The 27,012-nt window shown below is 40.2% G+C and overlaps 1 protein-coding gene across 1 annotated transcript in view; it reads left to right on the top strand.

Moving 5' to 3' along the window:
- The window catches only part of EFL1 (elongation factor like GTPase 1), a 137,300-nt gene that overhangs the window by 31,672 nt on the left and 78,616 nt on the right, over positions 1 to 27,012 (top strand). Inside the window, exons 9-15 of the mRNA XM_021098870.1 lie at positions 1,642 to 1,718; positions 2,452 to 2,588; positions 3,307 to 3,429; positions 7,497 to 7,596; positions 10,548 to 10,699; positions 10,934 to 11,076; positions 16,832 to 16,970. Coding sequence (XP_020954529.1) covers positions 1,642 to 1,718; positions 2,452 to 2,588; positions 3,307 to 3,429; positions 7,497 to 7,596; positions 10,548 to 10,699; positions 10,934 to 11,076; positions 16,832 to 16,970 — 871 coding nt within the window. The remainder of the gene's footprint in view (positions 1 to 1,641; positions 1,719 to 2,451; positions 2,589 to 3,306; positions 3,430 to 7,496; positions 7,597 to 10,547; positions 10,700 to 10,933; positions 11,077 to 16,831; positions 16,971 to 27,012) is intronic.

The raw sequence follows: 27,012 nt of genomic DNA, 5'->3' as shown, positions 1-27,012 counted from the left end.
CTCATAAGTATAAGGCTATAGGAAAGAAAAAATTCAGAAACCAGCGCTGCTGATGCTATGGTTTTCATTTCTTTCATGCTGGATAGATACATACATCCCTTGGTTGAGATTATACTCTTGATATAGCATAGCTGCTTTTTAAAAATTTTTTCAAGCTGCTTTTTTGCTTGACATTATATTGTGAACATATTCCCTTGCCATTAAAAGCTTTTCATAAATAATATCTATATTTTGGCTGCACTAGTGGCATGTAGAAGCTCCTGAGCCAGGGATTAAACCTGATCTGCAGCTGTGGCAATGCTGGATCCTTAACCCACTGCACCACAAGGGAACTTCCTAAACGGTATATTTTAAGAGCAGCCAGTGTAGCAAGGTAGAAAAGAGCATAGATTTAGAATCTGACTCTGTATTTGAGTCTCAGCTTTAACACTTACTAGCTCTGTGACATTTGTCTCAGTTTTTTCACCTGCAGATTGGACATGATAGTACTTATCTTATAGGGTGGTTATTATAATCATATGAAATATCCCAAAAAAAGTCTTTAGATCAGTTCCTCTCACATAATGAGTACCTTGTTAGTATTTTATTTTGTGAGTACGTCATCATTTATGTAATCATTATCATAGAATTGGACATAGTTTTTATTTATTTTTCCTCAAACATCTTGATATTTAAGTCAGCTGTGATGGGCATCTTTATGCATACATTTTTATGTCTTCCTAATGACCTTTTTTTTTTTTTAAACTGGGCATTCAGAGGTAATGGCTTAATTTCCTAATACCTTGCCATAGCTCTTCCGAAAGATTGGTATCAGTTTCTCTTTCATCTCTTGCATATGTGAGAGTATCCATCTCAAAGTGCCCTTATTATTATTTTACATAGTTTGGTAGGAGAAATAGTAACAATTTTTTTTTTTTAATATCCTCTTCCTTAAGTTAAACATTTTTCGTGTTTAAGAACACTCTTTAGAATGAAGCTCATGGAAATTTTAGCATGAAGTTTTAGCTCTCAGCTTGGGCACCATGTTTTCCTTTGATCGCAGTGGAAGGGCAGCTGCAGTGATGTATCCCCCAAGTGATCTCATTTGTGAAGTCTAAGGTCCCGGAGGAGGAGAACAGTGCGTTCTTATTGATTGTGGATCATTGGCTATTTAAGGCATTCTTATAGGAGTTCCCTTCGTGGCTCAGTGGTTAACGAATCCGACTAGGAACCATGAGGTTGTGGGTTCGATCCCTGGCCTTGCTCAGTGGGTTAAGGATCTGGCGTTCCTGTGAACTGTGGTGTAGGTTGCAGACTCGGCTCGGATCCCGAGTTGCTGTGGCTCTGGCATAAGCTGGTGGCTACGGCTCTGATTTGACCCCTAGCCTGGGAACCTCCATATGCAGTGGGAGGGGCCCTAGAAAAGGCAAAAAGACAAAAAACAAAAAAGTAAATAAATAAATATAAAAAAATTAAAAAACTATAATATAAAAAAATAAAAATAAAATAAAGCATTCTTATAGCTACTTTCCTCCACTTAACTACTGAGTAAACATTTTCGAGTAGAAATGAAACATACTGATAATAAAACATGTCAGGAATGCATATGTAAGATACCTATTACATATTCAGAAATTTAAGCCCATACATCCTTTTTTACAGGCAAAAGGAAAGAAGCCTTTATTTGTACAGTTGATCCTGGGAAATATATGGAGTTTGTATGATGCTGTCTTGAAAAAGTAAGACTGTTATAAATTGTTTATCTGGGGGTGGTATAATTTGCCTCCCTTTTCAGTTCGATAGGTTATACTTCAGAAAGCTCAGACAGACTGAGAAAGTGAACAGAGCCTTTACAGAGGAGTTGATTACAGGGCTTGGAAACAAATTAAAGGGGTTTGTGTAACCCAAATAAAGAATGACAGGAGGGACAGACAGTGATATTTCATAGAGTGATCAGGTGAAGAGATAAAGGAATGGAAAGAAATATTAGACCTTTGTTTTTACAAACCCAGTTTAAAGTAAAATAGTAATTACAATCAAAAAGGTGCTTGATATCAAGGATCATTAATGGGGAACTTGGGGAAAAACTTGCCCAATTCAAGTGGAAAGGAAAGTTTGCTTTAGTACATTTATTTTCTAAATTGTGCCAGAGGTGGAACAATGATTTTTTTTAGAATTTATTTATAAAATTGCTTTACCAATAAACACAGCTTGTTTAAGGAGCTTGTGGAATAGTGCTTCATGGGCAGTTTTAAAGAGAAGTTCATTTGGAAGTGCACAAGCAGAGGTTGAGTACTTTCCTCCTGTGGCTGGAGCCCCTTTAAGCATTTTTACTTTTTTTGTAGTAAAATAATGCATTAGAAATGAATGTGAGCAATAATGATGATTTCCTTTTCTTCACTGTTCCTTGGCATCTTTATGTGATCTTTCTCCCCCTCTCCCCAATCCCTGTCCATCTCTTGTTTACTACAGGGACAAAGAAAAAATTGATAAAATCGTGACTTCTTTAGGATTAAAGATTGGAGCCCGGGAGGCACGACATTCAGATCCTAAAGTTCAGATCAATGCTATTTGCAGCCAGTGGCTACCCATATCTCAAGCTGTTCTTGGTATCCTTTATTTTAATGGTTTTTAATGGAATCACAGATTTGACAAAACAAGAAAAAAACAAAAAAACCCAGTGTCTAAAACCAGTTCATTTTAGACCCGTGTTTTCTTTAGCTTTTGATAGTTCCTATCCCTTTAGTGACTCCAAAAAGACTGGATTTTAAATGGTTTACATTAACTAAAGTAATTTTATAGATTAGCTTAGACTATCTTCTTTTCATTGATGTGTGTGTCCTCAGCAGTACCCATGAGGTGGGCTGGAGGGTGCCATTTCGTGGGCGTGGACCAGCGGTGGATCTCAGAGCTGTGATAGACATACACCCCTGCAGTGACACTGGCTTTGGTGGGGGATCTTCTTGTACCACCCTCATGGCTAATGGCTGTTTTATAAGAGTTTATAGGGACGGAAACCATATGAAAAAATGTTGAGGACTTAAAGGTCACAGGTAGCCAAGCTGGTAAGCTTTGTTGTCCTCATTTGTTCCATAGAATGTTGGTATTAGAATGTCTATTGTGAGGACCTCTTCTGGGCTCTAGCGAGTCCATGAACTCCCTGAGGTTGTAGCCGTATTTTGAGATGTGATGCATAGAGTATTATTACCCTACAGCGCAGGCATTGTATAGACATACATTAACCTCAGCATTTAGGGTGTACTGTGAATCTCTGCCAAGGTGGAGGGCACTTGCTCAAGGTTTTGAGTTCTTAACAGCAGACTTTAGCTATGGTGTGTCAGAAGCTTCCTAGTCCTCTTGATATTACGGCCGAGAGAGTGGAGAAGCTGATGTGTGCAGGATCACAAACATTCGATTCCCTTCCTCCAGAAACCCAGGCCCTGAAAGCAGGTGAGGTAAAGATGAACATGGCACGTAGCATATTTTTGATCATCCTAAGTCAAGGCTCTTCTAGACCAGTTTGCTGAATGCTAGTATGTTAAATGGCCAAATGATCAGTTCTGTAGATAAACAATTTCACAAATGGCATTTCACCAGTTGCTGTTTGTTTTCTGACGTTTCAGTTTTGCTGTAGCCATTTTGCTCTGCCAGGGGAATGGGGAGACTGCAGACTCTGAGACCCCTCTCTTTTGCCTTGATCGCAGTTCATAGTCTTATAAGCATGCTCTATTCCATCCTCCTAAAGAGCCAGGAATGTGTTCCTGAAGTGCTGCATCACCCCCATGACCTTGTCCCTAGGGACGGTGGAAAAGTGATTCCGGGGTCTGTGCTGTTAGCCAGCCCTCTGTATGCGCTCCCCGTGACAGGGGGCTCCCTTGCAGCCTCTGGGAGGCTCTGTGGAATTCATCTGTATGTGCTCACCCTCTCCCGTTCTCTTGAGTTTGCAGCCCCTGTCCATCAAGTCATGGCTGTTCTCAGGGCCACTGTTGACTCTCCTGTGTTAAATCTAACAGCCAGTTTTCAGCCCTCATCTGACTAGATGGGTCACTCCCGTTTGACAGGATTGATCACTCCTTCCTCCTTGAGACCCTTTTTTTCCTGGATTCTAGGCTTCCACATGCTTCTGCTTTTCTTCCTCTCTCCCTAGCTATTTATCCCCCCCCCTTTTTTATATTTAAACAAGAGGAAACCAAACAAGAGTTTAATAATGTATATGCATGGTAGAGACCCAGGAAAACTGAGCAACGTGCGAGGTGGCACCTTAAATACTCTTAGTGTTTGGGATGTCAGAGGGGAGGAAAGCAACTCACTCACATGAAGATGAAAAAGAAAAAGATTGGTTAAAAAAAAAAAGTGTTTTCTGGGACACAGAATGGACTCTGATCTCTAGCCCCTGCCAGGTGTTCTCCCCCACATCTCTGTATTCTTTGCAGGTATTTCTGGTGGTAGCTCTGTTCCGGGAACAGACCCTTTATCAAAATTATCTAGAAAGCTAAGTGGAACATGAAAAGGACTTCCTGAGTCTCTGTTTCCTAAAAGTAATCAGCCTAAATTAATCCTCATGCCAAAGAAACGCATGTTGAGTTGGCATATTTTGCTTTTCTATAGTTCTGCCTTTGAAACTTCAAGAAGTTTCACAGTCCAGAAGCTGAGTTGGTAGATTCTTCCATCTCATTAAACTGGTGTCTTAGTCCTGACAACTGGTCTGTCTATTGACAGAGTGGAGGCAGTGATGCAGGTAGGCTTATAAGGAGCTCACAGTTAGATATTACATATTTAAAGCGACATTTCTATTGAGATGAAAGAAAAAGGTTAATGGTTGGAGCAAATTATAAACCAATGTCTGAGCTTAGAGGGCAGCCACTCAAGATTTCTAGATGTCAGGAGTTCCTTTTGTGGCTCAGCAGTAATGAACTTGACTAGTATCCATGAAGATGCAGGTTCAATCCCTGGCCTTACTCAGTGGGTTAAGAATCCTGCATTGCCATGAGCTGTGGTGTAGGTTGCAGACACACAGTCGAATCTGGCGTTGCTGTGGCTGTGGTGTAGGCTGGCAGCAGCAGCTCTGACTTGACCCCTAGCCTGGGAACTTCCATATACTGCAGGGCGGCCCAAAAAAGACATATTTCTATATGTCAGAGTCAAGCATCTTTTGCCTCTTGACAAGTCAAGTTTGAAATGTCTTTGATGATGTCAAGTGAGGGTTTAGGTAAACTTTCTTTCTTTTTTTTTTTTTTTTTTTTTTTGTCTTTTGGGGGCCAGACTTGTGGCATATGGAAGTTCCCAGGCTAGGGGTCCAATCAGAGCTACAGCTGCTGGCCTACCCTTCAGCCACAGCCACTCGGGATCCCAGCCACATCTGCTACCTACACCACACCTCACGGCAACGCTGGATCCTTAACCCACTGAGCAAGGCCAGGGATCAAACCTGTGTCTTCATGGATCCTAGTCAGATTCGTTAACTGCTGAGCCACAATGGGAACTCCTAGGTAAACTTTCTGAGTGGCTTATACTGGCCTGAAGATTGTTTGCATGGGCTGTTGTGTGATCTTTCAAGTTTATGTCAAGTTGTTCAGCTTTAGTTTGCAGGGCTTCAGGAAAGGGGCAGCTGTGGTTCTCAATGATTCCAAACCAAAGTGGGAGAAAAATTGGAAATGTTAGTTTGGAGAGTTATAGCCAAATATTTGAGGAAACTAGAAAAATTCAGGATCCAGTCTAGTTTATAGGTAGGAAAACAAAACCTCAAAAGATGGTAAACAGAACTAGAATCTATTTTCCACAAGTATATATCGTAGTTTTTATTGAAACGTAATTTTTCCTCTATAAAATCACCTATCACAACATTTTAAATCAATTATACTTCAGTAAAACTTTAAAATATGAAAAAAAATCACCTTCATTGCTATCCAGGTTAGCCAAGTTACGACTAATTTGTTTGCAAAATAAGTTTAGTTTCTTTAAACTTGGCCTGATAATTTATATAGGTCCAGCAAGAATAGCAATTGACCATATAGGCTCTTTTAAATCTTCTTTGCTAGAACTTGTCATAAAGCAATCTCCAGATTGAACTACTAATAGTCTCTTGAGGCCAAGAAGCCAAGCCAGATATTTGCCATTAGAGCTGGCTGTTTATTCTTAACTCTTTTTACAGTTCCTCTCCATCTCCCTGACGTTTTAGCTGTGGGATGTCTCAAGCAAGGCTTAGTTTTTGGGCTTAATCTTCTTTTCTACCTGTAGTCACTCTCTTGGTGACCTAGTCTAATTGCAGGGCTTTACGCAACAACGACATGCTCCCAATTCCCACATTTATCTCACATCCCTGCATCCATCCACCTGCAAATCCTGTTTGCTCTCACTTTGAAATATATCCAGAATGAATTCCAACATTTCTACTTCTGCCTCCCTGGGCCAAGCAACCATGATCTCTTATCTGGTTATAATAATAGCTTTTCAACTGATACTCCTGTTTCTGTTTTTGATTGCCTTTAGTGCTTTCTCAACACTGCAGCCAAAGGTTTTGTTAGATTGTTTGTTTTGTTTTGTTTTTTTTAGGGCTGCACCTGCAGCAAATGAAGTTCCAGGCTAGGGGTCAGATCGGAGCTTCAGCTGCCAGCCAGCACCACAGCCACAGCAACTTAGGATCTTTAACTCACTGATTGTGGCCAGGGGTCACACCCATGTCCTCAAGGATGCTAGTTGGATTCCTTACCACGGAGCCACAATGGGAACTTGCAACACTGCAGCAAGAGTGACACTGTTAAAATATAAGTCAGGACATGTCACTTTGTTTCTGATAGATAGATTTAATTCTTACTTCCTGGAGTATTTTTCTTTTTTGAATTTTATTGCTGAATTTTTAATGTGTAAATTATTTTGACGTGGGTGATTTTTTAAAAAAAACTTACCTAACTAACCATGTGGTTTTATACCTCCAGCGTAGATTAAGAAAAATGTCAATATGTTGACAGGAAATTATGTTAAAATTAATAGATTTAGGGAAAATTGACATCTCTATAATATTGAATCTTAACTTATTTCTAAGATTTTTTTGCTACTATCATAAGATATTTTTGTCTATTTTCTAACTTTTTTTTTTGGTGAGGAATTGGGAAAGCTATTGATTTTTATGTATTTTAATAACAAGCTACCTTGTTGGCAGTTGATCTTCCATGACATTTCTCTAGTCTCTCCCTTCTCCACTGAAACATTTATTTGGGTTTATGGTGGGTGATTCAGCCCATTTCTTAGCTTCAGTTCTCTGTAGGAATTTCTACAGCCCTTCTCCCACCCCATCAGTTTTGCTTTTCTCTCCTCATTTCTGCCAGTTCTCTTGCTCTTGCTGTACTGTTTTTCTAGCAACTTTATACTTTTCAAAATGGAATTTGTATTATAGTTGTAGAAGATTATAGGTTGCTTATGTATTTAGATGATGCCATGTTCTAAACTTCTTAATTGTTTTTAGAAAAATCTGTGTAATAATGGGGAAAAAAATCGTGACATTTCGACTTCCTGTTTAGCTTTTATGAAATGTGGAAGTGAAGACACTGCTCCAGTTATTATCTTTGTTTCCAAAATGTTTGCAGTTGATGCTAAGGCTTTGCCTCAGAATAAGCCAAGGTAAGGATAAAAGGGAGGTAGGGCTGGGCTGGGGAAATGGTGCGTGTTTGGTGAAGGTGCGGGGAGAGTGTGGGTGGGAACATGAAGCTAAGTACCTGTTAAGAACATTCTCTTAGGAGTTTCTCAGGCAGTTCCTTCCCTGCCCCGAATCCCTGAGTCTGTGTATTTCTTTTGTTTTCTTATTGAGAACCAACTTCTTTTAGTAACAAGAGGGGATCTTCAGACAGAAGCCTTGCTTCTTGCTAGGAACTCAGGCAAAGTGATGATTTAAGATATGTGAGCAGGGAGTTCCCATGGTGGCTCAGTGGTTAATGAACCCAACTAGCATCCATGAGGGTACAGATTCAATCCCTGGCCTTGCTCAGTGAGTGGGTTAAGGATCTGGCATTGCCGTGAGCTGTGGTGTAGGTCGCAGATGCTGCTCGGATCCTGCGTTGCTGTGGCTGCGGCGTAGGAAAAAGATATGTGAACGAATATGCTTCTTTCTTAACCAGTTAAAATAAAACCACACTTAACTTAATGAGGTGATGTTTTATCATCTTTAATTCCTTCTGAGTGGGAGACAAAGCCTGATGATAACAAGTATAGAGTTTGGAGTCAGATCTGAATTTGAATTACAGCTCCTCCGTTTATCATCTGTGTGACTTTGGGTCAAGTCATGTAAGTTTCCTAAGCCTCCACTTGCTTATCTGTAAAATAGGAGTAATAATATCTGTGCCATTTAATTGTTGTGATAAATATGTGCTGTAGTGTATGTAAAATGATTAACACAATGTCTGGATCAGTGATGAGCCTGTTGGAAGAGACTGTTTCTCTCCATATACTAACAGGTGCCTCGGGGCTTTTTTCTCTCCTGTTGTAATAATAGTAACGTGTTCTACATTTGTATTTTAATTCATACTTTTTAGATACTCTTATAAAAGGTTTTAGCAAAAGTCTAGGAACAAGGGACGTTATCTAAAGATTGACCGAAGGAGCTCTGGCATGTGTGGCCTGTAGAAGAGAAGGGTGAGGAGAAAGGCATGAATGCAGATAATTGAAAGGAAAGGGGAGGGAAGTACATTTGTTGGGTATTGCTCCAACAACAAGAGGACGGAACAACATCCGTGGCTAGTAATTACAGGGACGCACCTTTCATGCTGTGCTTGAAAGGCCTTGTGACATCTGGAGCATCCAGCAGGGCAGAGCTCATCCTTGCAGTGAGAGTCAGTGCCTCCGCTGCCAGCAGGTGTGGTTGCCTCAGGACACCTGAGCAAGCCATCCTCAAAGATCATCCTCTCATTTTTTTTGTGTCTTATGGCACAGCCCTGCCACCTGCAGTGGGACGGGTCTGTAGGAGGGGCCGACTCCTAGGACCAAGCTCCTCCACTTTGAGGGGCAGGTGCTAAAGGAGTGGAACTGGTGTCCATGCCTGGCGGGAGGTCATGTCCAGCAAGTAGGTATCTGAAGGGGCTGATGATGGACAGCCGGTGATGTAAGCTGTCACCTTCCAGGATAGCCCACACAAAGTAAAAAGGGGGGTTAGGATATGTGACACCAGGATTCCCAAGAGCATGGAGCCATTTAGAAAGCACTTGAACAGTGCATGAATGGATTCTGGTGCTTAAGGAGAGAGAAGGGAAGGGGCATGGCGGGTGGGAGATGAGGTTGTCAGCCAGGTGTCAGTTAGAGATCAGGGAGTACACAGGAATCTTCATGCCAAAGGGGAGGGGCAGCAGGAGGGGCAGGCACTAAGTGACAGCATCAGGCACCATGGCCCAGCTTCCAGAGCCAGAGCATAAAGTTAGGACCAGAGCGTTAGCTTGAGTGTCTTGATGCTGAGTCCCAGAGTTCAGGATTCTACCAGCCTTGGGGCCGTAGTGGTCTCTTGTTTGCGCTGGAGTTGGTCGAGCATGCAAGCAGGTGCACAAAGACCCACACGTGGAAAAGAGCCAGGTCATGGGAAATAGTGTCCCTGCTTGGTTTCTGCCTTCCAAACCTAAACTCTGAAGCAGAATATCCATTTTTATTCAACTTAGTCTCCCCTTTCATAAAGACTTTTTGTTATTAAGACGCCGTGTTCCTTCTCTGTGACCTGACAGACATGAGGATGATCTTTAGAAAAGAAAAAACAGTTTAATTAGCCCCTGTTCCTCAGACTGACACCCTTTTCTTCACATTCCCTCCTAGCGAATGCGAGACACACCCACACACTGCCTTTGCTCTGATGGTACTTGGGTCTAACTGACACAGTGGCTGAGAATCACCATTTGACTTGTCGGTCCTTCTGCGTTGCCCATGTGCAGCCTGACGTTAAACCCATCTTCTTGGACCCGCTTTCTTTCTTTCTTTCTTTTTTTTTTTATCACATCTGTAGTTGTATAATGATCATAATAATCTGATCTCACAGCATTTCCATCCCACAGCCCAAGCACATCCCCCTACCCCCAAACTGTCTCCTCTGGAGACCACAGGTTTTTCAATGTCTATGAGTCAGCATCTGTTCTGCAAAGAAGTTCAGTCTGTCCTTTTTGGACCCGTTTTCTATGAAGATATATTTTTGTACCTGCGGAGAAGACCTCAGTTTCTTCTTGGGGTCTTAAGCTTGTCGCTCTGCAGGGGTGTTCTGAGCCCTGGGAACTGTTACTCATCCCCTTTCTTTCCCTGTCCTTTGCCTCAGTGAGGAAGAATGTGGGTGCCCGAGAAGGGTTCTGTGCTGCCATGTGTGGCTCTGGGTGGACACTAGCTCTTGCATGTCAGTTCATAAGCTGACACTCATTCTCAGAAAGCCTGATAGGCCTTCTGTCCTGTTGCTGCAGTTAGGGAGAGACCTTGGAGAAACCTTCCACCTGGAAGGAACCGGAGACCAGCCATCATCGTCTCTTTCTTCTCCTACTTTCTGTGTCCTGCTTAGACAGACCGAGAGAGAACTCGATGTTGCCAGGTGTTAACATATTCGCAATATTCTGTAGACCTCTCACTCCAGAAGAGATCGCTGAGAGGCGTGAGCGTGCCAGACGAAGGCACGCGGAGAAGCTGGCAGCGGCGCAGGGGCAGGCACCCGTGGAGCCCACCCAGGATGGGAGTGCCCTTGAGGCGAGTCCAAAGGAAGAAGAGCCGAAAGGTATAGCTTTCCTAAATAGGCTTTGGCCGGCTGGGGTTTTGACATGGGACCCTCCTCCTTAAGCTCGTGGGCTCTTAGCCTTACAGGTAGCTTTTATCAATATTCTTTCATTCTTGGTGTTTCCTTCCTGAAACTGGGCTGATATAGCACATTCCTTGTTCTCACTGTGTTTCCCAGCAGTTCCTGGACTGCAGAGAGCATTCTTGGCACTCACTATCCATTTGTTTCTGGCAGGTGATGAGCAACAGGTGCTCCAGGAAGGAAACGACCAAGAGTCTTTTATTGCCTTTGCCCGAGTATTCAGTGGTGTGGCTCGAAGAGGAAAGAAAATTTTTGTCTTGGGGCCCAAATACAGCCCTCTTGAGTTTTTGCAGCGGGTAAGAATTGGAGATAAAACATTAGTATCTTGTTTCAAGGTTCTGCTCTCTTGTCAAAATCATTGAGATTGGTGATTGCCTTATTGGTAGATTTGTTTTGTCTCTAGAAAGGCACATTCAGGTAAATCTGTGTACTTCCTCTTATGTTACTTTGGTAACATTAGATAAACTTGTCTTGCTTAGAAGCATTTGGGAAATTAAACTAGTATATGAACCAAGTTTTCAAACCTTATTTAATTATAAGGCTTTTCTCTTCAAGGCTAAAGGAAAGACCTGGTTAGAACAGTTGTCATGCTAGAACCTGGGCTTGGCAGATATTCAAGAAATAAGAAAATCCAAAAACTAAGTTGCACAGGCCACAATTACAGGCAGTGGGCAGGTGATAGGTACCAGTTTCTGGGCAGGCAGATCCTAGAAACTGATCAGGAGGGTCTGAAAGTCGGTGAACAGCCAGCATCTGAATGTGTCTGAGCCAAAGGGCAAGTAAGAAACCACAGGCTAGAGCGGTCTCAGAACATTTTTGGACATAAGCAAGCTGTATGTGTAGTGACTAAGTGATAAAGGTCGTGAGATGATAATGCCAGAGGTCTAGGGAGCCAGTCAGGATCATCAAGGAGCAGCAAGTTTAGAAGCTTATAAGCCCTGCAACATCACCAGCAGAAGAGTACATGCTCCTCTCTTTGCAGGTAAATTGGGGAAGCTACCGTACTTGGCTCTGAGCGAAAGAGAGCGAGATGGCAGTTGAAGGAAGTCTGTGCCATCAGCTTTCCTTGCCTTGAATGCTTATTCTATCAGGCTCACAGTTTAATCCTTGGAGCTTGCAGTGCTGAGTAGTGGCTAAGCAGTTTTTGCTCGTCTGTGACATGTTCTCATTTAGCAAGAAGGAGCATAGCAGTTGGTGGGAGTAGGGTTAGATTTTATGGGAGGGTGAAGGTGCTGTATGGCATGTGTAAAAATCCATTGCAATCTTGATTTAGACATAATTGGATGGTTTTATCAGAACGGGTGAAGTCTTGGCGAATTTTTTTTCTTTGCTTTGAACTGTCAAGATGAGTAAGAAATTGTGATTTACTGAAACATTGATTTATTGGGCATTAGAAATTCCAGGAGCACTCCAGTTTATTATCTTCGGTACATAGTGTATCTTTGCTCTTGTGGGGCTCGAGGTTGAAATCAACTGCATATGTGTCAAATGACTCAAGCAGGAATGATAAAATGAATTGATAGCACAGATGACTCCTTATATCGGTCACTGGAGTCCCATAAAGCCTAACTTCAGCTACTTAAAAGAAAAAAGACTGAACTATTTCAGACATAACCCTACCTGGAATTTTGTGTTTATCCTTTGTATTATCTTTTTCAATTGCTGTATGTTACAGATTACCACAAATTTAGCAGCTTAAAACAATACGCGTTTTACTGTTCTACATTTTCTGTGGCTTAGGAGTATGAGCACAGCTTAGCTAGTCCTGCTTAGGATCTCACAAAACTTCAGTGAGAACGTTGACTGAGTTGCATGCTCCTCTGGAGGCTCAAATGGGGGAGGATCTGCTTCTGGGCTGACTTAGTTTGTTGGCAGAATTCAAATCCTCACACCTGTGTCACTCAGGACCCCACACTTTTTCTGGCTATTGGCTGCCCTCAGCTCCTCGAGGCTGCGTGCAGTTTTTTTGTCACGTGGACTTTTGCAGCTCAACTGCTGACTTCATCAAGCCAGAGAGGAGACTGTAGAAGCAATTTACTGCAAGACAGAGTCTTGTATGGTGATCTTGTGTCATCACAGGAGTGACATCCCAACACCTTTGCCATTTTCCATTGCTAAAAGCAAGTCACAGGCCCCACTCGCACTTAGGGAGAGGGAATTTCACCAGGGGGTGAACAACAGGAAGCAGGGATCATGGTAGGGGACTACCTTCAGTCCGTCTGCTACCTCCTTCCCTTGCTTCTCTCTGTAGCTTTGCAACCTGTGTGTATTATCGAAGAATATACTGTTTGTGAGACTTTGTTTTGTTTTGTTTTTCATTTTTGTTTTTTTTAGGGCCACACCCACAGCATATGGAGGTTCCCAGGCTAGGGGTCGAATCGAAGCTACAGCTGCCGGCCTACACCAGAGCCACAGCAATGCCAGACCTGAGCCACATCTGTGACCTACACCACAGCTCACGGCAATGCTGGATCCTTAACCCACTGAGTGAGGCCAGGGATCGAACCTGCAACCTTGTGCTTCCTAGTCGGATTCATTTCTGCTTCGCCATGATGGGAGCTCCTGTTTGTGGACTTTGAATAGAATCTTACTGTAGTTATTCTTTTCCAATTTGCTTTTTGATTTAACATGGTGAGGTAAATTTAAGTTTACACTTATTCCTATAGTCCATTCATTGTTCACTGCTGTGTAGTATTTCATTATAGAAATAAACATTTTATTTATCCATTTTCCTGTCAGTATATATTTGGGCTGCTTTCATTTTGTGCTAATCTAAACAATGCTATTTTGAATGTTTTTGCTCATATCTCCTTGTGCACATTTGCAAAAAGTTTTAGGTAATATACCCATAATGGAATTGCCTGTGTATACTTTAGCTTAACTGGATAATTTCAAATTGTCCTCCAAAATAGTTATGACTTATACTCCCAGTAGCAGTATTTAACAGTTCCACTTATTCCACATCCTCACCAAAATTTGATATTGTCAGGCTTCTTGATTTTTGGTAATCAGATAGGTATGATGTGGTGTTTTCTTACAGTCTTAATTTACATTTTCCTTACTACCCACTTGACATGTTTATTGGTCATTCTTGTTTTCTCCTGTGAAGATATCTCTTTGGGTCATTTGCCTGGTTTTCTATTGTGCGATACATACTTTTTAATATTGTTTTTTATATATTCTTTGTATATTCTGGATACTAATTCTCTGTCAGGGTTTTTTTTGTTGTTCTTTCTAGGGCTACACCCATGGCATATGGAAGTTCCCAGGCTAGGAGTCCAGTCAGAGCTACAGCTGCCGGCCTATACCACAACCACAGCAGCGCCAGACCCAAGCCGCGTCTGTGACCTACACCACAGCTCACAGCAACACCAGATCCTTAACCCACTGAGCGAGGCCAGAGATTGAACCTGCATCCCCATGGATACTAGTCAGATTCGTTTCCTCTGAGCCATGATGGAAACCCCTCTGTCAGTTTTAAGTTTTGCAAATTCCTTGTTCAGTTTGGGACTTGTCATGCTTATTTAGTATCTTTCAATGGACAGTAGTTCTTAATTTTAATGTAGTTGAATTTATCAGTCTTTTCCATCATGGGTTTTACTTTTTTGTATCTTGTTTAAGAAGATAAAGTTATGACTACACTGCAGACCCAGAGTTTTTGTTTTTTGTACTAAAATTTAATGTTTTGCCTTTCTTGTTTAAATGTTTGTGTCAATATTTATATATGTTATGAAGAAGAAAAAATTTCATTTTTTCCCTATACAAATAACCAATTGTTCCAACATTATTAATTGAATAGTCCTATCTTTACCCACTAATCATCTTCTTTGTCAGTTCTGTAATAAACCAGTTTCACATGTACATTGGTCTGTTTTTGAACTATCAGACTTCATTTTTGTTTATCGTTGTTTCTGTTCAACTCTTCTTTTTTCCTATATATTTGACATCCAAAAGGCCAGCTTCCTCTACTCTGTTTTTCTTTGTTCCTAACTCTCTACTCTTCTCTCTGAAGTTTACAGTCAGCCTGCCAAGTTCCATGAAAAGCCCCATTGAGACTTTGGTATTGATTTAAATCAGTGCATGTATTTGGCATGAATAAACACTTGCAGTACAGAATCTTTCTATCCATGGATGTATTAGGTATGGTTCTTCATTTATTCAGGCCATTTAAAATGTGTTTCATTAAATTTTTATCGTTTTCTCCATAAAGATCTTTAACCATGGAGTTCCTACCATGGTGCAGTGGGTTGAGAATCTGACTATAGGTGGCTTGGTTTGCTGCAGAGGTAACGGGTTCGATCCCTAGACTGGTGCAGTGGGTTAAAGGATCCAGTGTTGCCACAGCTGTGGCATAGGTCGAAGCTACAGCTCAAATTCAGTCACTGGCCCACCACTAAAAAAAAAAAATCTTTAATCACTTTTGTTACTTACTCCAAGCTCTCTTATATTTTGTTGTTACTCTAAGAGTTACTGTTTAGATATATATTACATATATATATATATATATATATATATATATATATATATATATAAATTGCTGATCTAGGGCCATTCAGTTAACTCTGTGTGTGCCCACCTTGCTAAATTCTCTTACTAATTGTAATTTATCTGGAACTTGTTTTAAGTGGACAATCATACTATCTGTGCACAAGTCTATTTCTTCCACGTTAATCCTTACTATTTCAAATTTTTTTCCAACCTGTCTTTACTCTGCAGAGTTGTCACTGAATCAGAACATGTATGTTTAAATGTAGCATGTGTCTAAGAAGTCATCATTTTCATGATGTTTCCAAACCTACGCAAACACCGTAGCTGCTCCCTCCTCTGAGATTTTATGAATTTACTTGCTTGTACTGCCTTTTTGTCACTCACTCTCTGTTTGTTGTCTGTGTATTTTTTGTGTTCCAGACGTTTTTTTCTCTTCACTCCACTAACACAGTGCCTTGGGCCTGAGGGAACCCAACAGAAGTTGGTTACTTGGTTGAAATACTTTCAGGACACTTGCATTTATATGGAGATGTTGAATAATTCAAGACAATATCTTGAATAATTTGAGATAGTATCTCCATAAGAATAAATATGATGTATGGAGAGTTCATAAATCTGTAATCCCTGTAGCATGTCTTTGCTGTGTGTGTGTGTGTGTGTGTGCGCGCGTGCGTGCGTGCATGCAGTGTCTTCTCATCAGAGTCCTTGGTATTTCACAGCATGCCCGCTTCCAGATTAACAGGATAGCATATAATGGCAGTGTTTGGCCATTTAATGGCTTTTTTTTTTTTTTTTTTCGTCTTTTTGTCTTTTTGTCTTTTTTAGGGCTGCTCCCTTGGCATATGGAGGTTCCCAGGCTAGGAGTCTAATCGGAGCTGTAGCCACCAGCCTACACTACAGCCACAGCAACTCGGGATCCGAGCCGTGTCTGCGACCTACACCACAGTTCCTGGCAATGTCAGATCCTTAACCCACTGAGCAAGGCCAGGGATCGAACCCACAACCTCATGATAATTAGTCGGGTTTGTTAACTACTGAGCCACTATGGGAACTCCCATTTCATGGCATTTTTATTCCATTTTCCTACTCTTCCAGAGTTCCTCATTTTCATGTGTTACTCAGCACTAGCACAAGCCCTTGCTGAATGCTTAAAGGACATTATAATAAGATTAAAACAATTTTAAGTGATAAAAGTAATAATGAGTGTTGAAATAATAGCATCATGGTCATCAGAACTGATGTATGACATGGTTCATATAAATACTAACAAAGTGCTGTGGGGGGTTTTTGTTTATTTTGTTTTTGTTTTGTCACAATAGAATTTGTATTACTTAGCCATTAAGCTTATGACTATGTAGAACTCTTGACGGTTTTTAAGTCTTTGCGAGGCTTCACTAGTTCGTAATTTATTCATAAAGTGGGACTTATATCACGCCGTTTCAGGTTTACATGAAATGTGGCTGTGCTATACCTTTCTTATGAATAAAAGATAACTTTGTAGAGATTAACTAATTTTTCATTGCTAACCTTCTGTCTTCGCTTCTGTCATTTTTCTTTGCCCAGGTGCCATTAGGCTTCTCAGCCCCACTGGATGGCCTCCCCCCGGTCCCCCACATGGCATGCTGTACTCTGGAAAACCTGTACCTTCTGATGGGAAGGGAACTGGAAGATCTAGAGGAGGTCCCTCCAGGGAACGTGCTAGGTAGGATGGTGCCATGGGTTATGTCTAGACTCCATTCTGAAAGAATACCTAACATGTCTCACAGACTTGAGTGAAATCTTTGAAGGAAATGACGTTGGTCTCTTTTTCTGGTGTCCTCAGCCTTTAATTTAGTATATTTGAGTAAGTAGCATGTATAGCAATGACTTGGTATAAACTATGGTAGTTGTATTAATAAAAAGAAAGTGGAGTTCCCGTTGTGACTCAATGGTAACCAATCCTGCTAGGATCCATGAGGATGCGGGTTCAATCCCCGGCCTCACTCAGTGGGTTAAGGATCCGGCGTTGCCATGAGCTGTGGTGCAGGTCACAGACATGGCTTAGCTTCTGCCTTGATATTGCTGTGGCTGGCACCTGCAGCTCCAATTCAACCCCTAACCTGGGAAGCTCCATATGCTGCAAGTGCAGCCCTAAAAAAGAAGCAAAAATCCCCAAAAGTACTGCTTAAGTAGTGTGTGAATGCTCTAAGCCAAGGTTCCATTTGTTTGAGAGAAGGGAAGGAGAATTCTTGCTCACATTGCAGTCAGTCTAGATGAAGACACTTCCAATTCTGAAGTATTGGAAATTATTCTGATGTAAAAGTCTGTTTTCTTCCAATATATTTTATCCATTGAATGTTGCTTAATATTGTATATTTGTAAATATTGTTTCTTATTTCCATAATATTTATTGCTTGCTGGCTTCCGCTTTTTGTGTGTGACATTCACTTTTTTAAGGTCCTTAGTGCCACCCCCAAGACTCAGATTAAGGAATTTCCCTTGGATCATCACAAGAACCTGAGAGTGCTGTGGAATTCTATATCCTGTTCTGAACCCTTAGGGCCCTGGTCAGCTACAGAGCTATTTATTGGATGATTGCTTGGGCTGGGAATTGTATTTATGTTTTATTTTTTATTTTTTAGCTATTTCTTGGGCCGCTCCCGTGGCATATGGAGGTTCCCAGGCTAGGGGTCGAATCGGAGCTGTAGCCACCGGCCTACGCCAGAGCCACAGCAACGCGGGATCCGAGCCGCGTCTGCAACCTACACCACAGCTCACGGCAATGCCGGATCCTTAACCCACTGAGCAAGGGCAGGGATCGAACCCACAACCTCATGGTTCCTAGTCGGATTCGTTAACCACTGCGCCACGACGGGAACTCCATGTATTTATGTTTTAGAGAAATGATCCAGACTACTGGTCCAGAACAGCTGGGTTTTATACTTTAGTTTGAGAAATTTGCCGAGCCATAGTGATAACAATGCTGGACCCTTAACCGCTAGGCCACCAGGGAACTCCTGCCAAAGCAAAGCACTTTGATATTCCCCCGCAGATATTTTTTTTAATTTTTAAATTATTTTCTTCTTCTTTTTTTTTTTTTTTTGGCATGAAATAAGTAGAATTCCTAGTTTTTCATCAGTGTTACCCATTCTTTTTCATCCCTTTGGAAAATGCTTTTGAACCTTAACAATTGATATAATTTATGAGTTTCCATAGCCAGTAAAATATTTTACCAGGAAAGACACTGGAAGATGAATGGAAAACATACTGTTTTTGTTTAGAAGCCTTTCTTGGGATTACTGTATTGCTCAAATTCAGCTCATTTCATTTTGTTTCCTAACGGAAGGTGAGGTGGAAGATCTCCAGCACAATGTTCAAGTGAAAGAAAAGGTACTGGATTGAATGAATAAAAGATTTAGTGAATAGTTTCTATAGTATCTGCTCCAATTAAGGCTCATTGTGCTCTTTCCCTGGTATAGAGGTTGGGAACTTGACCTGCAGTAGTTCTGGTTTCCTTCTTTCTGCCTATAGATTTCCATATGCTGTCCAGGACTGAGATTAAGTAGGGTATAAGTAGAGAAACCATCTCTCTGTCATCTGCCTCCTAAGGCAGGCTTACTTCTGCCGTCTACTGCAGGAGATGTACTATAAGTTTGAACTTTTTTGCTCGTGAAGAAAAGAGCTATGCCTTATTCTCTTTATTTTGAGGTGGTAGTAGGAGCTAGGATGATGGTAAAGGTGACTTAACATCTGTTTATGAGGTTCAGTTATTAAAAAAAAAAAGACAGATGGAGACACAACTCTGGGACAAAATGGGTTAAGGAGAAAAGCCAGATTTGTTTTGTATAAGAATTAGGATTTTATTTAGCTGCAGGTAGTCAAAAAACCGAAAACCAACTGCATAATCTTAAACCTCACTTGGTTATTTTTATTTTTATTTTTTTGCTTTTTAGGGCCACACCTGCAGCATATGGAAGTTCCCAGGCTAGGGGTCAAATCGGAACTGTAGCCGCTGCCCTGCACCAGAGCTACAGCAATGCAAGATCTGGACTGCGTCTGTGACCTACACTACAGCTTACAGCAACGTGGAATCCTTAACCCACTGAGCAAGGCCAGGGATAGAACCTGCATCCTCATGATCCTAGTCGGGTTCGTTAACCGCCTAGCCACAACTGGAACTCCTCACTCGGTAACTTTGCATAGAGGATAGACAGTCGAGGGCTGGTGGGATGGCCCTCTTATGTCCTCAGGAAGCCAGGTTCCTTCTCTTTGTCTGTTTGCAATCCTCCACATGCGGCTTTTGTCCCCATGGAACGAAGATGCCTCCTGCATCTCTTGGAATCACATCCACATTCCTGGCAGGAAGAGGGCACAAGGACGAAAGGCTTTCTCACAGCACTGATGTGAAGAAATTAGGGAGGAAATGCCCTCTGGGTGACTCATGTCTGTATCCACATCTCTTTGTGCTTTTGTCATACGAGCACCCTAGCTGCAGTCGAGGCCAAGGATCGCGTCTCTTAGGGTTTCTACAATTAAGACAAGGAATGCTGGGGCTGTGATTGGCTTTTGAATAGCCAGCCCACACTGTCAGCTATGTTTCCGGGACATTGCCTGGTGGTGCCTGAGGCCCCTTCACGAAGGTCCTGTTTCTTTACATTAAGGAGGAAGATGGTCTGCCCGAATGATTGTAAATGTAACATTGAAGGTGTTGGAATCCAGCCAACCACTTTGACTCAACCTTCTGAACTGAAGCATATACAGTAATAGTTTTCCTTCTGTTAATCCAAACATAATCAAACTCGAGGCCTAACTAGAAAACATGAGTATACCAAAATTCTGGTCATAGTTTTGCTACTAACTAGTTACATGGCCTCAGGCCAGTTGTATAACCTTTCTGGTCCTCAATTTCCCCAAAGAATTTGGACTAGAGTAATGATTACTAATATTTTGTAGAGTAAAAATAGAATAGCTACTTAAATTTTTTTCTAAGAAGACTATATTTATGGATTCCCAAGGCTGTTTTTATTATACTTAATCATATATCCTAAACTTTAGGACAGAATATTAAATAGCATTGTATAGATACATTTTATTGCTGTAGCTATAAAATATAAATAAAATTATATTTTTTATATCTTGTTTGTAAGATAGAATACAAGCAAATGTAAAAATAAGATACAAACACAATTGGAGTTTAAAATTGCCATTATGGTAGGTTGAGGTTTCAGTGAGGATGGAGTGAGGTAAAAATTCTTAGTACTTTTGTTTTGTAGATCTTCCGGATTAGTATACCACTGGTTGAAAAAAGTCCTAAATTAGATTATCTACAAGATGCCTTCTAGCTTTGTCTTTTCAGTCTGGCATTTTTTAGGGAAAAATCTTATTTCAGTAATTAGGATTATTTCCTTTCCTAGTATTCTTTAGAAGGAACAGTAAATTTTTTTATATGGCTACTTGGTTGGGTTGATAACCCATTTCAGTTGCTCCATCAGAACTAGTTATCAAACATCTTGAACCAGTTACCAAACCTTAGAGTCAGAATTATCTTTTTTCGCCAGATTTCATTTGTTCATTGAGTTAAAAACTGGAGCATATGTAGCAGTAGCAGCAGTTTCGTCAACCAGGTGTTTAATAAAGCTAGGAGTTAAGTTTAAGTCAGGACAGAGGAGAAGGCCAAGAGTTCTGGAATGTTAAGAGGTGAGAGAAGCAACTAGAACAAGAGAAGGCTAATTGCCAGCAAGGGTAATGAATGCTGGGAGTCTGGCTACCAAGTTTCTAGTGTGAGCTCACTGAGGCTAGGTTTGTCACCCTAGTTGTTGTTGTTGTTACTTCAAACCAGTTTGTCCTCCTGTTTGGGGAGGGGGCATGGAATGAAAAGAGTGAGTTGGGTGGCTGAATGTGGCTGAACTAATCTGCATGTACTGAGTATCTAGCGCTGCATAATAAACCGCCCAGTGGCTTAAAACAAAGGCAGTTTTTCATTTTTCATGAATTTGCAATTTGGACATGCTTCATAGGGACAGCTTGTCTCTGTTCCACATGGGGTCAGTTGAAGTGCTCAAAGCCTGGGCACTAGAATTAGGGTGAAGATTCTTTTCACTTATATGTCTGGTGATTGATGCTGATCAGCTGGGGCCATGGCTGGAAGTGGAACTGAGGCTGGAACATGTGGCCTTTAGATATGGCTGCTTGACTTCCTCACAGCATGGTGGCTGGTTCTGCAGGTGAGCATCCCAATAAGAACAGCCAGGAGGAAGCTGTGTCAACTCTTATGACCTAGCCTCTAAAGCCACCAGCCTCATTTTTGCTACATCTTTTTCATTAAAAGTGGGAGTCACTAAGATTGGCCCATATTCAAAATATTCAAAGGGAGAGAACTCATTCCACCTTTTTTTTTTTTTTTTTTTCTTTTTTAGGGCTGCACCTATGGCATATGGAAGTTCCCAGGCTAGGGGTCAAATCAGAGCTGCAGCTGCTGGCCTACCCCACAGCCACAGCAATGCCAGACCCGAGCTGCCTCTGTGACCTACTCCACAGCTCACGGCAACGTAGGATCCTTAACCCACTGCACAAGGCCAGAGAGCGAACCTGCATCCTCATGGATACTAGTCAGGTTCATTACTGCTGAGCCACAATGGGAACTCCTTCATTCCATCTTTTTTTGCAAGATATGTCAAAGAATTTGTGGACGTGTTTCAGGATGACCACACCACTAATCATAGATAATTTATTTCCTATTATATTTTAGCAGTACACATATTATAAATTAAGACATAGTGATGTTTATAGTGATCAGGCAGGCCTATAAACTCCATCTTTTTTACTCTTGTTGAAAATAAGTTGTAATTCTTGTTTTAATAAGAAAATAGTAGAGAGTGATATGACTGATACCCATATGCTTCTCATCAGAAATAATACTGAGTCAGATTTATCAGCTGCAGATGAAAATTTTTGTTGGAGAAGGAAATGAAAACATTATATGGCATTCTTGAACAAGTCAGTGTATATAGTCAAAATCTAAAGGAAAGCTCTTTTATTGGCACTTGAAAAATGCCGATTTCACATTTGAACTCAGCTATAACTCACTTGGAATACTTACACCACTGATAAGTGTGGTTAGAGTTTATGGTCTGGAAAGAGTCGATTTAAAGTTCAAAATCATTTAATTCCAACCTGATGTTTGAAGAGTTGGTATGGATGGGACCAGAGAGCCCCTACCATGTGGAACAGACACACAATAGCCTTTTGTTCCGTTCTCCGTGGAGAATATTTCTAAAAATAAGTGTTTGCTACAGGCTTCTATTAAACTGTGGAGGGAAATTGAATTAGAATTCCAACTCTTTAGCCTTTTTGTCTACATGTTCAGATCTCTTCCATATGGTTAAATCTTTAAAATTTCAGGGGCATATTCTAAGAGGAAACACCATATTCCTCTTTTTACAACATGAGGAAAATAAGAAATATTAATTAGCCTTTTTGTGAAATGGCTTTAGTTTCGCCATGGTTAGTTGCTGGGTTGATAGGAAATCCGTGTGGGTTGAATGGAGAGAGAGAGAGAATCCTTAGTCATGTGGGGGGACTGAGGAGTCAGAAGCTTTTGAGGGGTTTTCCTAACATATTTGATTTGATTAATTCAAGGGAAATTTCAACAGTTTATGACTCTTAAGCCTTTGTGGTACTTTTGTAATACTTTAAATTTACTTAACAGTGAATTTCTTTTAAATATACTTTATTAGCAACATTTCCACTTGGAAGGAATCTGTTTTAATCAGTAAATAACCAGCAGCCTTACTAGTCATTTTAATGTTAATAATTTCACCTGATTTTAATAACTTTTCTTTTTCAGATGGTGATGATTTTATTCTCCCATTTCCTAATAATTGTGTGTCTTATTTCTTTTTATTTTTATATTTCCTATTAAAGTATGATAAATAATAATAGTTGTCTTGTTCCTTCCTGACTTTAATGAAAGTATTCCTAGTATCTTAGTTTGCAGTTTGCTGATGCCTCTTGATTCATAGCTCTTAATCATGCTAGGAAAGGTTGGTGGTGTTTTTTTTTTTTAAATCAGGAATAGATACTTAATTTTTGTTGATGTGTTTGTGGCATCTGAAGACAGGGTTGTAGAGTTTTTCTACTAGTTAAAATTGATGTCCTGAATTATATTTAATTATTTCCTGATTATTAAGATGACCTTGTGTTTGAACTTTGTGTATTTTATTCATACAGTGTTACATTTCAGTTTACTAGTATTTCATTCTGACTTTTTTTTATTATAAATAAAATTGCCATTATTTTCCTGATGTCACGGTAATTCCAAAATGGAAAGCTTCCATCTTTTCTGCCCTCTAGAACTGCACTGTCTAATTGGTAGCCACTAGCCGTATGCCATTATTTCAATTTAAATAGATTATGGAAGTTCCCGTTGTGGCTCAGCAGGTTACAAACCTAACTAGTATCCATGAGGATGCAGGTTTGATCCCTGGCCTCACTCAGTAGCTTAAGGAACTGGTGTTGCCATGAGCTGTGACGTAGGTTGCAGATGCAGCTCAGATCCTGTGTTGCTGTGGCTGTGGTGTAGGTAGGCAGCTGCAGCTCCAATTCAGCCTCTAGCCTGGCACTTACATATGCCTCAAGTTCAGCCCTAGAAAAAGAAAAGAAAAAAAGTTTTAAACAGTTTAGAGTCACTAACATTAAAAAAGTTCACTTCATCAGATACACTAGTCACATTTCAAATGCTCTGTAACCACATGTTGCTAGTGGCTACCAAGTTGGACAGTGCTATTCTAGAGAAATTTCTCTTGACTGTGGTAATCATTTTCCTTTGAAAGTTTTGAAATAGTTCACCTGTAAATCATTTTGGCTGGGTACATAAAAAGTTTGATTCTTTTTAATCTGATAGACTTTCTCATAACCAATTCTGTGTTTGTGTGTTTCCTTGCTTTATTTCTTCACTGTAGGAGTTTATCTATTTTATTTGGAGGTGATGAGGCTCATATGTGAATTTTAAATGTTATGTTTTTAAGTTATTTTTAAAAGATAGCTTTTAATATAGTGTAGGCTCTAATATGGATCCATTTGAAAAGTGCAGATAAGTTAAATAAGAGTTACCTCTTACCACAGGGACAAGTACCAGTCTTTTTCTTTTTTTTAAATGGCCATACCCATGGCATATGGAAGTTTCCAGGCCAGGGATTGAATCTGAGCTGCACACCTACACCTACACCACACCTACAGCAACACTGGATCCTTTAACTCACTCTGCTGGACCTGGGATTGAACCCACATCTCTGCAGTGACCTGAGCCACTGCAGTCAGATTCTTAACCCACTTACCACAATGGGAACTCTCCACATCTTTTTATATCTGTATATGTATATATTTTTAAAATTGTGATACAAATAGAATAACACAAAATTTACTTCCTTAATAATTTGTAGATGTGCAGTTCAGTAGTATATTTTTAATACAAAAAATCATGCTTTATTTTTTCTCTTAGAGGAAATCTCTTCTCACAGTATTTATGACTTTTCCTAGTGTTTAAGTGCATTTGCTGTGACTCAGAACAGTGTTAAAGAGTGGTGCAATAGTAGTATCTTATTCCTTGTAATACAGGAATTCCTGTAAACAGTGGTACCGTGAGATTTGATAGTCTTTATGGTGAAAATAAAATATCCTCCTGTTTCTGTTTACTAGATTAATTTTTAAAATATGAGTAGATGTTGCGATTTATCAAATGGTCTTCTCCACATCTTTCAGGTGATAAATGTTTTTCTCTTTTGACTCATTCATGCCATGAATCATAGGACCATGTTTGCTAACCTCAAACCAGTTTTGTATTCCTAGAGTAGACTTTTTGATGAGTGTATTTCAGTATGTTAATAGAGCAGTGAATTCAGTTTGTTGGTAGTTTTTTTCTGGGAAGTGTGTTTGTTAAAAGTGTATGTGTTAAGTGTGTTTGTAAGTTTGCCTGATCTGTAGTTTTCTATGCATTTTGTATTTGTGGCTATCAGCTTTATACCAGATGCATGATGAAATAACAAATTAGGGGATGTTTTCATTGTCTTTTTGTTTTGTTTTGTAGAACAGTTTAAATGACAAGAATTTTCTGGTCCTTAAAAAATTTGATGAACACCCATAAAAGCAACTATACCTGGTTGGTTGTTAGGCTCTGATTTGATAATGTTATCAGTTGTTACTGCCCCTCCCTCCTTCCCTCCCTCCCTTCCTTCTTCTGTCTCCTTTCTTTCTTTCTCCCTTTTTTATTTAGAAGAGTTGGTTCATTTTTTCCTTTTTTTTTTGTAATGAAATTGTATATATAGCTTATTTATGGCTGAGTTTCTTTGTTTTGTATGTGTTAATTCCTTTTATCATTACATTTTTATGTATACTCTAATTCAAACTTTTCAACCAGTGTACTGCAGTTGCACTTTACAAATACAACAAGCTATTGATCCATTTAGCCCTTAAAGCAGCTGAGCAGGTTATGGGATAGCTGGAGCCCTATTGTCTGTTCCCTCAGATGGAATTGTTACCTTATGGTTTAGTAAAATGCTTATTTTAAGATGTGTCTGTGGAATCCTCATTTTCGTTGACTGGACTAACTGATTATAACTGCATAATCTCTTGAGTAGATAGATTGATCAGTTGCATAACCTAAGAATTGACTATTAATAAACTTATTGCCACTCTAGACATTTTAGGAAAATAAAGATTGCCTGATGGGAATTTTCTTCCCTTTCATTTCCTAATACTGTATTCCTCTTTTCCTCTTAAATGGCACTTACAGAGACCAACTCGTCAGAGGAGATAGAGGAAGAGATTGTTGAAACAGTTTTTGTGAAGTTTTTCAGTTAAAGAAAGGAGTGAAATGGATTAATAGTTTGAAGGAGTTGGTTCAGTCAAAGCAAAGAGAATGGGAAAATGTGTGTATAATAGATTTTGATAATAGTTGTTTTTCAGAGTGAAAAAGAGGTAGTAAAAGAACAATGAAGGATGTGGTGAAACGTTCAGATGATTAGAGGTCTTTAGCATATAGCCTCTTCCTACTCAACAGTGTAAAAACTCATGGTCGTCTGGTGCAAGTAAGGAAAGTTTGGGAGGGAATAAGATTTTGAAAGATGTGACAAGTACGTGGGGAAACCATACTGAGCATTCGTTAGAAGATCATAAGATTGTGCCTTGACTAAATGGGATTGCAGTGAGGCTTTGGGAGCCTAGTAAGTATGGCTCAGACATGGAAACATAAGATTGGCCTGAGTAGAGTGCCAGTCAGGGACTACAAGCAATTCTTAGACATTTGGGGGCTGCCCCAGGTGTAAACTTGGAGGAAATGCCACTGAGACCTGGTTGGCAGGGAGCCACCTCCCTTAAACTTAGCTAATAGACTTATTGCAGTTCCCTCATTTCCATTTGTGTTTTTGGCCCTACCAAGCCTATTTCAGATACAGTAGCTGAAAAGAGGAACAAGTGTGTTTAGAACTTACACGTAATAATAAATTTACTACAGGTCATATTCCATTTCAAGTGATATTGGAAATACATATGTGAGTGGAGTCACGATCTGCATAGTTATCATGTCAACGTGGGGGGAGCCAGGAAATGCAGAGCCTTGAATTTAGTTAAGCTGATAAGGCACTAACAGGTGAAATGTCAGATATAGGAAGCAGAGGTCAGGTTCAAGAAAGTGGTAGTGAAACATTTTACCTCTTTTCGTAGTGTTTCTGATGCATGACAGAATGGGAAGATAATTTGACTTTAGTAAA

The sequence above is a fragment of the Sus scrofa genome, chromosome 7 (assembly GCF_000003025.6).
Source record: "Sus scrofa isolate TJ Tabasco breed Duroc chromosome 7, Sscrofa11.1, whole genome shotgun sequence".
In the NCBI taxonomy this organism is placed as follows: Eukaryota; Metazoa; Chordata; class Mammalia; order Artiodactyla; family Suidae; genus Sus; species Sus scrofa.
The sequence above is the reverse complement of the archived record's forward strand: the minus strand, read 5'-3'. Positions and strand labels throughout refer to the sequence as shown.